General features: G+C 42.2%; 1 protein-coding gene across 7 annotated transcripts in view; it reads left to right on the forward strand.

The window, feature by feature from the left end:
• EVI5 (ecotropic viral integration site 5) overlaps nucleotides 1-15,620 on the forward strand; it is a 279,915-nt gene that overhangs the window by 164,446 nt on the left and 99,849 nt on the right. For all 7 annotated transcript variants that reach the window (XM_068239795.1, XM_068239797.1, XM_068239798.1 and 4 more), the window contains one exon: nucleotides 6,582-6,716. In XM_068239795.1, the coding sequence (XP_068095896.1) occupies nucleotides 6,582-6,716 (135 nt within the window). The remainder of the gene's footprint in view (nucleotides 1-6,581; nucleotides 6,717-15,620) is intronic.

Genomic DNA, 15,620 nt, shown 5'->3' on the forward strand with positions numbered 1-15,620 from the left:
TTTAATTAACATAACTAATGTAATTTAATGATAGTATGTTTGTTTAAAGTTCCTCTTTAAGGAACTTGCCAAGCAAAAAGGGACACCACAGCCACAAAGGTTCTCACAAACCAGGATTAACACATAATCTGTAGAGACTACCGTAATTACGAATTGATGCAAGGTTATGCAAGTACAGGCAAATTTATGCAGCTTGACATACTTCCATTAGTTTGTCTTCAAGCTGCATATATATGCATCTGGTTGACCATTCTTTGTAATCCATGACTGTCCAGTTAGATGTGGAACTGTGGTCACTCAGGTGTGTGGGCTTCTTCTATACCAATCCTGCAGTCACACTCCTATGCAAAAGTGACATATGTAAAATAACTATCAACTCCCAACAGAGGTGCTGCCATATATTTGTATAAATTAAGGACACGCTCAATAACAAAGAGAATATTTAAAATCGGTTAAAAAAAACTTTGTTTACCTCAGAGATCACAACCTTTTATTTGCCAAAAGGATTTTTGTCAAAGCACTAATGGGATTTATGTGCACTCTTCCTGACCTGAATGATACCTAGAAAACACTTTTTTTTTTTTAGCGCGTAAATGAAAACGTTTTAATGAATATCTGGTTGGGACAGCGCGTTGGCTGTTAGCCAGCACTTCAGTTTTATTTTTTAAGCTTAACAAATCTGGTTTATTTTGCAATCAAGAGTCGATCATCACAAGGAACATACTTAAGGTGCCCATACATTCGATTTTCCTATTCTATTCCCTGCGATTCACTTCATCTGCTGGGAATCCATTCCCAAAAATGTCCAAACAATCAATTTTTTTTTTAAAGAGAAGTGTGTGTGTGTGTGTGTGTGTGTGTGTGTGTGTGTGTGTGTGTGTGTGTGTGTGTGTGTGTGTGTGTGTGTGTGTGTGTGTGTGTGTGTGTGTGTGTGTGTGTGTGTGTGTGTGTGTGTGTGTTACACTTGAACAGATAAAAAATGGATGGTAGGGTTTTATAGATATTACGTTGATAAACACAGTGCAGCTCAAAGCGGTAACCCCGACCTACACTCGGGGTAGCCGCCGGAGGTTCTATGCAGAGCAATGCGTACAGTGGACATTTCAACTCGCCTCCTGGCGTTGGCCGCCATACTTCTTCCTCTCCTTCAAGACTCTGCTTCCCCATGGTGAGATCAGTCTGTCATGACGACAGCCAGCAATCTCACTATAGGGTTAAAGCGCCACCCAGAGGACAGAGGGAAAACTGCAGCTCTGGAGCCCAGGGAGGTAAGTACTGGGGCTGCTGCAGACTCTCTCGTGGTATGATTGTTTTCACGCTTTTAGGCTGGTTTCACAGTGGGACGTTAAAGTCCCACGTTACAGCAGCCAGTAACGCAGCCTAACTCGCAGCACTGTAAAATCAATGTTGCTGTTCACAGTAACACTTTGCGTTACATTGTAACGCAGCACGTTAAAAACAAAGTGCTGCATGCTGTATGTTATACTGGGCTAAGCCAGGTTAGACTGTTTGCACATGCTCAGTAATGTTCGAGGAGGAGTCCTCTCCTCCTCTGCGGCCAGCCACATGGCTAATTAATATTCACTGCACTGCAGAGACTCGTGGTGGAACTGTAGTGTTGTCCGGATCATTTTTGTGAGTCGAATCATCCGGATCATCAGAATGAAAGATTCGGTTCACAGTGGATGTCTGTCTGGAAGAAACAGGAACATACAGAATGTACAGTGCAGGGAAAGTCCTGTCCTGCTAATCATTTCACCCAGTCTGCTTCCCTAGTAAAATAATTCAAATGATTTGGTTCAAAGATCTGGATCTTTTCAATGATCCGATTCAAATGATCCGAATCCTTAAAAAGATCCGGACTTCCTATGACTAACCTGGAGCGGCTGCTTTGAGAGCTGCATAACGCAGCTCAATCTGACGTCCAACTTCAACACCACCATACGTTGCGTTAGGGGCACATTATGCGACCATAACGTCCCCTAAAACGCAACGTCTTGGTGTGTAAGTAGCCTTAGGGTCTAAAAGCACATGAAAAAATTGTACTGCTTTTAGACCCTAAAATCTGAAGGAATCATACCGCCAGGGAGGCTAATACCGCTTTTAACTGTGGTTTAGTAATTGTGCCAATGTTTATGAGAACTACATTTGGCAAAAATGTATTGGTTCATTCCTAATTTTTTCTTAAACATTATCTGATGGGGACAAGCTGTATTCCAGCGTCATTCTCCCTAGAGCCAACTGACCGAATGCTGTAGGGCAGTCTAGCTGCGGTATTGATGCACTGGAGCCGTATATTGTTTCTTGTGAATGGCTCTTGCTGCTTCAGGCAGGTCTTCCTATCAGAGCAGAGGTGCTGACAAGCTGATTGGGCTACTTGGGGGAGCAGTTTTTAGAAATCCCCTGTATGTAAAAGGGAAATGCTTTACCTCAACATTGTTTTCCTGGGGGAAAAAAACCTACCTAGTAATTAGCATTGTCCTGAAATCCACTAGTTATTACATATTACATGTTCTGTAGTCATCACAGCTAGGAAAATGAACCAGAAAAAGATGAGTTGGGAAGGAGGATGCGAAACACAATGTATTCTAATGATGTGTAATGCAAGATTATCATCAATTATACATAGGCCAGACTCTGTTACATGACATGGATCAGGAAGTGCGTGAGAACTGCTCAAATGATTTATGCGTATTGGATTACGTTAGCAATGTTCCTGTCTGCTCCGATGTAGTAGAAAAAACTCTAGCACAGAATAGTATTGCATCCCAATTATATCCATTATTCCATACGAACTCATTGGTTAACTGTAGTTTTAGATAATGAAATCTCTTGCTTGCATTGCATGTAAGCAGCCCCCCCTCCCCCTCCCCCGCAGTATTTGTGCATAGCACTTCATAAGTGGGCCAGTGGAAATGGTGTTAAGTAGAAAGCAATTTGTATTCAGGAGCACTAATGGAGGATATTCACTTTGTGCATTAGTTACAATTATTTGCCAATACATTATAACCCTTGGAAGCCTGACAATACTGTGAATGGGTCACCAGATGAAGGGAGAAACCCTAAATGTAAACATGACTTTCTCATTGTGATCTATGGTCTCTTTGTGTGTCACACTATACAGTATTTTGTTTTGCAAAATCAGCATTAAAGGGCTATTCCAGCAGTAGTTCAGTGAGCTCCCATTGTATTCACTTTGCTTGACTTCTAGAGAGTTTGGTGTGGCTCTCTTGGCTTGGGAGTGCTTCGGAACATGCCTTTAACACTTCAGAACCATAAACACAATGCACTATACAATACAATACACTACCTTTCCAGTTGCCAATCGGATATGCGTCATGTGAAAACATTTGTACAATGGGGACATTTCCTTCTATCCCCTTAATTCACAGGTAGCGAACTCTAGGCCTGGAAGGCCAGATCCATGCCAGTGTTTAGGATGGACTGAGAAATAGAGGAATGTGTCCTACCTGATGGACAACACCTTTCCTGGTTCAGACCCATCAATTAATTTGAGCCGTGACAAAAATGTGTGAGGACCTTAGCCCTTGAAGGACCGGTTTGACATCCCTAATTAAAGACCAATCAACTCCTGGACCAAAAATTTTATTTTCTAGCACAAAAAAAACCCTTTGTAAGAGTCCGGCCATTGCAAACATTTAGAAACACTTATCACCCCTTGTTTAACCTGTTCTTAATAGAACCCCACAAGGGAATGGAAATGGGCCACACATGGCTTCTTTTCTACATTTGTTAATGTTCTGTTAAATTTTGCTTAGATGCGTTCCATTACTCTTTGCTTGGAATTTGAGTCATGCTAAGCTAAACAGCAATAAATAAATCTCTGATTAAGCTAATTTTGGCTTTCATTGGTTGATTTCCACTGCACTTAATATAGAATGTCCTTGGACTTCCATTCTAGATTTCCCAAGATGCAAACCTTTACACATGTGATCTTACTTAAGAAAATTACACATTCAATAAAATGTGTGGAAACCTATTCTACAATTATTTTTTTTTTTTTTTTTTAGTCTTGTAAAACAGGATTTGTATTGAGTGGTGATGATATGGATAATCACACATTGACTCATTTTGCAGCTTAAAGTACCCATAGACCATATTTTAATTGGCAGGAATAATAATAATTGCTAGCAGTTTCAGCTGACTGTTTGCTCCAATAAAGCTCTTTATTGGATGAGGCCATGTAAGCTTAGTATTTCTATGGCAATGTTGCCTTATAGTAATTTTGGTCACCCCAGTCACTGACTGTATTGCCATTGCTTTAGTCTAAAGCTGGCCACCAAACACACTACCTTGATTGTCCAATGTTACCACATCTGTGTACTTTGAGGGTCTACCTATGCTACGTATGGTACCTAGTCTTAGTCTTTGTTAAAACAAATACTTAAAGTATTACGATTTTTCCTTATTTTATGTGTAGACTGTTTATATTGGTACATACCTCCCTCCATTTTTTCTTTAATTTTTTTTTACCTTCCTATCATGTATTTCTTACCTATGGTACCTAATTCAACGTGTATTCAGTCATTTTACCCATAGATTTGGTATGATTGGACAAGGGTTGTACAGTGAAGATTGTATAGTCAATGGACACCTTAAAGCTGGTCTGCTCTTCCCAGGTGTAGGCTATTGTTTCCTCATTTGAGCTTATAGTCTCTAGCAGTGAAGGTCAGGTGCTTAATAACAGAAGACAATAGATGAGTGTATTTTCCTGCATGTATAATATCAATCCATTTGAATTCTTTAATGACAGCCATGTGCTGACTATGTAGATTTAGACCAATTTGTGAAGCTAAATACATCTAAACATCATATCCTCATACGTTTTGTTTATTGTACTCCTACGAATAGTCTTTGTTTCCATTTTAGTTCCATTTATTTTTGTGAAATCCTATGCTTTCGCTAATGCCAAATGTTGGTTGTCGTATGGTAATTATTTTACTAACATGCTTACCAAAGCTGTCTGGAGAATGTCTTTACACCTGTTTTTCTCCATAAATGTGTAATGTATTTTAACAGTTTATTTATAGATTTTGCAAATAAAAATTAAACTTTCACCAGGGCGTTAAGCAGATAATCCTATTTAAAGCGGAATATAACCCTGCATTTCAACTTTGCTCTAAAATATTATTTACAGCATATTATATGCAAAAAGCATATTTTTTTTTTTACTAGACCAGCATTGGAAGGGTTAAACACAGAGGTTTAAAGTTCCGTGGAGAGATGTGCAGAAGTTCAGATTGTTACATTCTATTTAGTTATATGTATCTATTGATAAATGTTACACACTCTTTGGCTGTCCAAGCTCCTTCTCAGTCAGAGATGAGTCACATTCAACACTTAGATACATTTATGTAAACAAAATGTATCTATTTCAGCTTGTGATGCGTTTGCAGAAATCTCCAGGAACTTTAAAGCCCTGTGTAGCCCTTCCAATGCTGGTCTAGTAAAAAAAAAAATGCTGGTTGCATATAATATACTGTAAATAATGTTTTAGAGCAAAGTTGAAATGCAGGGTTATGTTCCGCTTTAACTAAAATTATTCTTCCCAACTATGGCAGACTCTGCTGAATGGGAGAATCAACTGAATAGTCTATCAGTCCAGTTTGGAGATGTACTTTAGGCGCTAGTTCAAACTACCAGTGCTTTTATGCACCAGTGATTTGAAAAGCTCTTGCTAATGCAATGCGATGGGGAATTTTTAAAAATCACATCCCTCAAGTGAGAACACACACCTAGCATTACATTAGCAAGAGCTTTTTAAATCACTGGTGCTGAGAAAAGTGCTTGAGGTGTGAACCAGGGCTGGGGAGTGGGAGCAATTTTGGGGTATCTTGAGTTGGAGATTTCAGAAACTGAGTTGGATGATTTTTGTACCAACTCCATGGCCCTGGTGTGAACTAGTCTTTAGTCTTTTTAGTTCCACGTTAAATCGAAACAGCCTGATAGAGCTATATGAGCATATATGAAACTCTGGCATAACAAACAAGGATTGTGATCGTCTGTTCTGGGCAACACTTTTGCTGCAATCTTCATTGCACTGGTCTTGATAAATCATTCCTTTTGTGTCAGCAAAAATATGCATGCAGTTACATGGATTATCTTTTAATTGCAGCATTTACAGCAAGTTAAAAAACTCTTCAGGGGTATAAAAAAAATATAATATGGTAGATGATCACGAGACTGGCAAAAATGGTGCAGGAAGTTTGGGTGCCGCCTTAGACTGTAGTGTAGTGTAGTGACAGTAATTTTTGGTGCTGACAAAAGACAGAGCCCAAATTACTACAAAAACAGCGTAATTCAGCCCCCAGCAATAGCTGGCAGCTGAATTACGTCTTACTGCTTAGTCCACAATGGCCTGGATAGGGAATAGTAATTAACGCCGCTGGCACTTTTGCAGGAGCTGGGTGAGTCGGTTTTGCCCTGAACTCAAATTTCCAGGAAACCTTAATTACATGTATGCAGATGATCAACCATTTTATGTCATGTAACACAAATTAAATGTCTTCACCCGACTCATAAATTAATTAGGTGATTTTTTTTTTCTTTTGTTTATTTAGCAAAAAGGCACTTCTCGCTACAGTGAAGAATTTGTACTACAGCTGGAGAAGGAGCTGGTTCAGGCAAGATTAAAAGAAGCCGAATCGCAATGTGCAATGAAAGAAATACAGGACAAAATTCTGGAGATAGAAAAGGTGCTGCTTGTTCTTCTATTCTCTGTGTAATCCCTAGGACCTGCTGTAAACTTGCTACATGAGGAAAGTATATTTAAATCAACCTTAAAGGGACACCGAGCACCTCTCATGGGTACGCCTTTAAGACTTCGACCAGTACTGCAAAGTATTTAAAGATGCATACCTTTCTGTAGCTTGTGCTCTCCTCTTTTATTTGATGCCTGAATCGCTGTCGTCTACACCAAATAATTTTCGTTAGATTTCAATTTAAAAATCGTGGCTGCCATCTTGGCTATGTTAAAATTTCCTGGTCACCCCTGTCTTCTCTGTTAGAGAAGTGCATCACTGAATGAAGCAGGAAGAGGAAGTGACAGGCATGGCCATTGCAAGAAGCTCCTCCAGAGGGGTCATAGCACGACTTTATTGGTAGTCTTCTGGCTTAAAGAGAGTCTGAAGCCAAATTAAAAATGGCCTTTAAGTTTATATTCAGCAGGGACATGTTTGCCCCTGCTAAAACGCCGCTATCCCGCGGCATAACTAGGGGTCTTTACCCCCCAAATCTCCCCTGCTACCTCCGGGGAGCTCTTCAGTGTGAGGCAGGGCTATGAACTGCAGCCCTGCCTCACACGCGTCTATCAGCGGCAGATCTCCGCCTCTCCCCGCCCCTCAGTCTTCCTTCGCTGAGAGGGCCGGGGGAGAGGCGGAGATCCGCCGCTGACAGACAATAGTGTGTGAGGCAGAGCTATGAGCTGCAGCCCTGCCTCACACGGAAGCGCACGGGGGCAGCAAAATCCACAACCAAGTTGGTCGTGGATTTTGCAGGGGGGAATTGGGGAGTAAAGACCCCTCGTTATGCCGCGGGATAGGGGCATTTTAAATATAAGCTTAAAAGCCATTTTTAATCTGGCTTCAGAGTCTCTTTAAAGGCATGCCCATGAGAGGTGCTCTGAGTCCCTTTAAAGGATACATGACCCGAGGCAAAGCTACCTAAGGTAACGACAGAGGTATGTTCATATCGGATCCACATATCTCTGTGAGTTGTCTGTAACTCACAATGTTCGCATGCAGCGATGCACACTCACGCATGCGCAATATGGAGCTGCCTGTTTTTGGAAGCACTCTGTTACACAAGTGCTTCTGAAGTTTCACAAGGACTCAGATATGAATTTGACCACTTGTTCAAAAATACACAACAGGGGTGACACCACTGGAATGAGGGGAGCAAGAGAGGACAGGGAAGGCTCTATGGGATCCAGACTCTTCCTTGTCCATAGGTAAATACCAGCATTTTTTTTAATATATATAACTCCACATTTACTTTAAGAGAAAGGAATGGTAGGGTGATGGGAAGGAACATCACAGAAGACTCTCAATGTCTGAAAATTTGACTTTAGCTAAAAGTCAAACTTTTCAAGGAGTGATTGAGGGGACCGAGGAGAGAAATTGATAACGCAAAGTGTTATGTTGATCCAGCATGAACATACTTGAGTACTCATCTTAGGTAGCCTTTCTCAGATCAGGTATCCTTTTACCTCCTTAGCTGTAATCCCGAGCTGAGCTCGGGGTAAGCCGCCGCGGAGGATTTCTCAGCCCCTGGTGGGCCAATTTGCACACTTTTTGCTTTGTTACACGCAGCTAGCACTTTGCTAGCTGCATATACAAGTCGATTGCGCCGATTTGCCGCTACCCGCCGCGTTAGAGGGCGCCCCCCCAGACCTCTTGCGCAGCCTGGCCAATCACCGGCAGACTGCGCTAAGGGGTGGATCGGGACTCCCCCAGACGCCATGACGTCATCCTGATCGTCGCCCATGGCGATGGGGGAAGCCAAAAAGTTCTGAACGGGATTTCCTATTTGCTCTGATCGCCGGAGGCGATAGGAAGAGGTGGGGGGAGGCGGCTGCACAGCGGATATGATGTAGCTAGCGCTAGGCTAGCTACATGATTTAAAAATAAAAAATAAGTGCTGCGCCGCCACCCTGGCGGTTTTAATAGACCGCCAGGGAGGTTAAGCTGTCTCCAATCAATTGTTATTCATCCTGTATTGTGTCCTTCTGGACCTCCTGGCTGCCTTTTTTATTACAAACGGTTCTACTCCACCAGCAGTCTGTACTCCATACGGGCCTTTCTCCACTCGTCACTTTTTCTGCATGAGTTTTCTGACAGTGCTGCATTGCTCTCAATTATTTTTCTGCATGTGAAAAATGCATTTAAAGAGAATCTGTACTCTAATATTCTTACCATAAAAAGCATACCATTCTATTCCTTATGTTCTCCTGTGCCCCTCTGTGCTGTTTCTGCCACTCCCTGCTGCAATCCTGGTTTATAATTAAGTTTTAGGCAGTGTTTACAAACAAGACTGGCTTCTAACCAGAGTATCATAGGCTGAGAACTAGCTTACTGTGTGACTCATGCAGAGCTTGGAGGGGGCGTGTAAAGCTTCTGCCAATAACAAGCAGTGCTGCACATTCCACACATTCCAGCCTCAGCCTGACAGACACGACAGAGGAAAGGTGATAAGATTTATTACAGCAACAGTGCAAGTAGGAAAGGCTGCAGTAAGACAGACCACATTAGATCAGGCATAGGAATTTATAGGATAGACAAAATAAGGCTCAACATTTTGTTACAGAGTCTCTTTACGGGGCTGGTTCACACTTGTTTTAAAAACATATCCATGGGATATGTTTATAAAGCTCTGCAGAAACGCAGGAAGCGGCTCCTATGTTAAAAATAGGACCCGCTTCCACTCGTGCAGAAACACGGATCGTACGGAGAGTTCGGATTTGACACTTTTTTTCCTGGACTGGACAGGAAAACGTGTCCAGTGCAAGCCTATGAGAACGGACACTGTCCATTTTCACTAGGCTAGTCGCCATGGTCCTGACATCCCACTGTGGGAGGGGTTTCACCACATATCAGCCATACAGAGCCCCCTGATGATCAGTTTGTGAAAAGGAATAGATTTCTCATGGGAAAGGGGGTATCTGCTACTGATTGGGATGAAGTTCAATTCTTGGTCATGGTTTCTCTTTAAGTGCTGTCATGTTATTTTAGTAATTGGCAGAGCCAAAGTTTCCTAAGGCTGGCTTTGGTGAAATATGCAATTACTGAAATCACAGCATATAACTCTGTAGATGGAAAAACAGAGAAGTGTGTTTAAAAATAAAGTTACAGGTATAAAGAATCGGTTGCTACTCATACCAGAGTGGGTGATGTGTGGTAGAAAAGATCAGATGAAAAACACTCAATCCTCTCCCTATAATATAATACAGTTGAGTAAGAGAACAGGCAAGAATATACTAAAAAAAGAAGGAACATTTAGGAATTTTGTGAAATTTCACTGTGCTGAGCATGACCTAAAAATAGCATGCATAGTTTATTTCATTTGACAACTCAGTAAAGTTAATAGATGCAGTTTTGGCTGAGAGCTTCACAGACACCAGATTGAGCTGGTTCCGGCAGGAAGGAGTAGCTTATCATGACAAAGTATGAGTGAATAAGCGATATAACACCAAAATAAGGACAAACGGAAGATTCAAATCTAGCAATAATAGGATAGATCTGAAACACATTGAAATGTTAACCTCTTCCTAACTTTGTTTTTTTTGTTTTTTTTAAAGGAGAGCTGTAGTGAGAGGTATTGGGAGGCTGCCATATATATTTCCTTTAAAGCAATACCAGTTGCCTGGCAGCCATGCTGATTCTCTTCCTCTAATACTTCCAGCCATAGACCCTGAACAAGCATGCAAATCAGGTGTTTCTGACATTAATGTCAAATCTGACAAGATTAGCTGTATACTTGTTTCTGGTGTTATCCAGACACTTCTGCAGCCAAATAGATCAGCAGTGCTGCCAGGCAACTGGTATTGCTGAAAAGCAAATGAATATGGCAGCCCCCTTATACCTCTCACTACAGTTGTCCAGTTAAAGGGAACTGTAATGAGAAGAATATAGGGGGTGCCATTGGTGGCCTTCCTTTTATTTATATTTTATCAATGACTTTGCTTGTCATTCTTGTTCATATTTTCTGAAATACTTGATTGATGTCCTGGTGAATGTAGATTGACACGGCGCTGACAGACGAACTTCTTGCACTTATTTTTCTTGAGCAAATACAATTCAGAAATGCACAGCTGCTATTAAAGCACACGGCTGCCATATTTATTTATTTTTATACAATGCAAATTACTTGGCTGTCCTGCTGATCCTCTGCCTCCAATACTTTTAGCCATAGACCCTGAACAAGCAAGCAGATCAGGTGCTCTGATTGAAGATGCTTTCCTTGTGTTGAAAGACATCCATGGCTACAATTACTAGGTAATGCCCAGTGTTGATCCAGGGATTTTATCTGATTGCCATCTGGAGTCGGGAAGGAATTTTTTCCCTTTTGGGGCTAATTAGACCATGCCTTGTAAGGGTTTTTGCCTACCTCTGGATCAACAGGGATATGTGAGGGAGCAGGCTGGTGTTATGCTTTGTTCTCTGGTTGAACTCTCTGGACGTATGTCTTTATTCGGCCCAAGTGACTATGTAACTATGTAAGTCTGGCTGGATTTGCTGCATGCTTGTTTCAGGTATGTGATTCAGACACTCCTGAGGCCAGAAATATCAGCAGGATGCCATGCAATTTGAATTGTTTAAAACTTAATAAATATGGCAGCCTTCATATCCATACGTCAGCTGTCCTTTTGCTAGATTGGTGTCCTAAGTCCACTGTCATTTTAGATGTACTTTACATTTACACTTTTTCATGACAGTGGTCCTTTAATAGCCTGTAGTAAACACATACATTTAACCTCCCTGCCCTGGCGCAGCACTATTTTTTTTTTTTTTTTTTAAATCATGTAGCTAGCCTAGCGCTAGCTACATGATAGCCGCTGAGCAGCAGCATCCCCCCTCCCTCTCTGATTGCCTCCGGCGATCAGCGGAAGCAGGAAATCCTGTTCAGAACGGGATTTCCTGCTGGGCTTCCCCGGTCCCCATGGCAACGGTCGTCATGGACGTCGTGACGTCATCGGGAGTCCCGATCCACCCCTCAGCGCTGCCTGGTGCTGATAGGCCAGGCTGCGCTAGGGGGGGCCGTGTGGTGCGGCGGATAGCGGGGAATCGGCGCGGAGCGGCGGCGATCGGGAAAGACGCGCAGCTAGCAAAGTGCTAGCTGCGTGTACAAAAAAAAATGATGCAAATCGGCCCAGCAGGGCCTGAGAAATCCTCCTGCGGGCTTACCACCAGGGAGGTTAAGGTGTATTTTTATCCCAGAGCCAAAATGCATTATACATTTTTTTTATTTATTTATTTATTTTTTCTCCCACAAGAGGAGATGGACTCAAGGTGGCCACACACCATACAATAAAATGATCCAATTTTACGACATTACATAAAAATGATCAGCTGTCCTGAAAAATCAAAATTTTTCTTTTTTCATTAGTTTGACAAATCTGATAGCGTTTCCTGTTTTCATTCGATAAAAGATCAGGAGTGTTGGATTTTTCTGATCAATTTTTATGAGAATTGAATGGTGTAGGGTAGATTGTCAATTACCGTATATACTCGCAAGCAAGCCGAATTTTTGACCCCCCAAAAGTGGGCCAAAAGTTAGGGGGTCGGCTTGCTTGCGAGTCATGGGTGGGTGTATAGGTGCTGTCCCTCCCCGCGGCCGCCGCTGCTATTACCTTAGGCGGCGCCGCTTCCTCTATCCCCGTCCTCCTCCGGTAACTCACGCAGGAAACCATAGAGAGCGGTTCCCATAGTAACGGCATCGCGCTACAGGAAGCCGCTCTCTATGGTTTCCTCGTCATCACAGCAGCGAGAGGCGCGCTGCTGTGAATGAGTTACCGGAGGAGGACGGGGATAGAGGAAGCGGCGCCGCCTAAGGTAATAGCAGCGGCAGCCGCGGGGGAGCGGGAAGGGACAGCACCTACCCCACCCATACTGGGGCACTATGCTAGCTATATGGGGCACTATGCTAGCTATACTGGGGCACTATACAAGCTATAATGGGGCACTATACAAGCTATAATGGGGCACTATACTAGCTATAATGGGGCACTATACTAGCTATACTGAGCACTATACTAGCTAAACTGGGGCACTTCACTAGCTATACTGAGCACTATACTAGCTATACTGAGCACTATACTAGCTATACTGAGCACTATACTAGCTATACTGAGCACTATACTAGCTATACTGAGCGCTATACTGGGCACTATACTGGCTATACTGGGCACTATACTGGCTATACTGAGCACTATACTAGCTATACTGAGCACTATACTAGCTATACTGAGCACTATACTAGCTATACTGAGCACTATACTAGCTATACTGAGCACTATACTAGCTATACTGAGCACTATACTAGCTATACTGAGCACTATACTAGCTATACTGAGCACTATACTAGCTATACTGAGCACTATACTAGCTATAATGAGCACTATACTAGCTATACTGGGGCATTTTACTAGCTATACTGAGCACTACCTACCTATACTGGGCACTATACTAGCTATACTGGGACATACTGGGGGGATCACGCGGCCAGCGTTTCCTACCCCCGGCTTACATGAGGGTCAATCATTTTTTCCTGTTTTTTGGGGTAAAAGTGGGGGGGTCGGCTTGCATGCGGGTCGGCTTGCTTGCGAGTATATACGGTACTTCATGTACAGACCTAAGCAACGCTTTGTGAGTTTTCAATCTTTTTTTCATAATTGGGGAAAGATGGAACGTGTGTGTGTGTGTGTGTGTGTGTGTGTGTGTGTGTGTGTGTGTGTGTGTGTGTGTGTGTGTGTGTGTGTGTGTGTGTGTGTGTGTGTGTGTGTGTGTGTGTGTGTGTGTGTGTGTGTGTGTGTGTGTGTGTGTGTGTGTGTGTGTGTGTGACGTTGATCAGATTTTTGAAATGTTGCAATCAGTCAGAAAATTTGATTTCACTTCTTGAATTGAAAAAATATTTTTAAAACAATGTATGGTTTGTGCCACCTTTAGGCTTTGTTCACACTGGCATGGATGGAAAAATGATCAGTGTAATAGGTTTTTAAAGGAATCAGTTTTCCATTCATGACCCTCTGTTCTGTTAGCACACAGTCGTGGCGACACATCAGTCGGTCCGTAAAAATCTCTGCGGACCCAAACCCTGTGGTCCTTTTGGCAATGTGATTTGATTCTGTTGATTAACATAGGCAGTTTATCTTTGTTCGGGTCAGTTCCATCACGGTCCGCTAAATCGTAGGGCTGAATGGTTTTATGAAAAGATTGAATTGCCGTTTCTCAGTCAGAAATTGCGATTTCAATTCGAATCACAATTTTTGTTAGACGATGGATCAACGCACCATTGGCGATTGAGTGCCCCCGATATAGGTAGCCAAGCAATTAGCCAGCTATAGGTGTGCAGGTGTATGTGTGCAGGTTGCAGGGGATCCCTTCACTATAGGAGTGGATCGCCTTTGGCCTATGGAGAAAGGGAGACCGGGAGCCCTTATGGTGCAGTATCGTTAAGATCAATATGATGACAGAATGCGATGGGTAATTTATACTCACAAATATGGGTTGCAGTCCTGCAACCACCGTAAGTGCATGCGGAAAGAAACCGTTTCCGCTCTGTGTCCTGGAACCTTCTGGAACTGGGTGGTCGCTCTCCTACGGTCCTGTCTATTCGTGGACGAAGTCAACTAGTATTAGAGATTACACCTCAACTGGAGATGTGGGGATACACAGGGTAAAACATGTTTGGGGAGGTGTCCAAAAATAGTATTATGAGGATAATTGCAGTGTAAAAAAAAGGAGTCTTCATTGGAGGTAAGAGACCTCCCTTTTTATTATATTGCAATTATCCTCATAATACTATTTTTGTCATAGTCATGTCATGTCATAGATGGCATGCTATCTGACATGTCAGTTGTAACGGAACTACTAGGAGCAAGGCTATTGGGCTCTGTACATTAACGCCAGATATGATGTAAAAGTCAAAGGCACAAACCTGTCATAGTATGAACACAGCCTTACTGAGTTCATTCAGTTGAACTGAACTGTAAATAATTGGTTAAATTTCCACCACATGTTTGAGGCTTCCTGCACACTGCATGCAATTCCGATTCTGATTTTTAATTGTTTTTTTACATGGGATTCCGGTTTCCGATTTTTAATCGTTACTGCTTGCTGTGTTTTTTCTGCGTTTTTCTGTTCATAGCATTCAGGGAAGATCGGAATCGGATTTTGAAAAGCGGAATCGGAAATCAGATTTGCAGTGTGCAGGGAACCTGAGTGTGTTTTACATGGCAAATGAGAATTCCACCAAAATTACTGTTAGGAGCCTGTCAGTTTCTTGGTGGTATTGACTTGTGCTGTATAAACAGGTCTATAAAGTTTAATACAAAAACATGTTATAGGAACTTAGGTGGTAAACTGCTCATAACTCCATTGACTGGAGTATTGAGGCTACCCATTCTGGTAAAAGCAGCAGATTTCTGGCAGCACTACAGGACAATTACTTGACTCAAATGGTAACTGAACCAACTAGGGGGCATGCGTTACTGGATCTGATCATTTCTAATAGACCAGATAATGTATCAAATGTGCAGGTTCAAGAACATTTGGGAAATAGTGATCACAACATGATGACGTTTGATCTGGTGACTGATAGGCCACGGGGCAGCGGGACCACTAAAACTATGAATTTTAGAAAAGCAAAGTTCACTCAAATTAGGCAGGCACTAAGTTTGGTGAACTGGGATAATGTACTACAAGGGGAAGACACTGAAGGGAAATGGCAAGCTTTTAAACTTATACTCAATCAATACTGTAGTATGTATATCCCATATGAAAACAAAATGTCTAGGAATAAAAAAAGGCCTCTATGGATGAATAGAAAGGTTAAAGATAAAATGAAGAGGAAAAAGAATGCCTATAAGGTCTTAAAACAGGAGG

This window comes from Hyperolius riggenbachi, chromosome 6 (genome assembly GCF_040937935.1).
Source record: "Hyperolius riggenbachi isolate aHypRig1 chromosome 6, aHypRig1.pri, whole genome shotgun sequence".
Lineage (NCBI taxonomy): Eukaryota > Metazoa > Chordata > Amphibia > Anura > Hyperoliidae > Hyperolius > Hyperolius riggenbachi.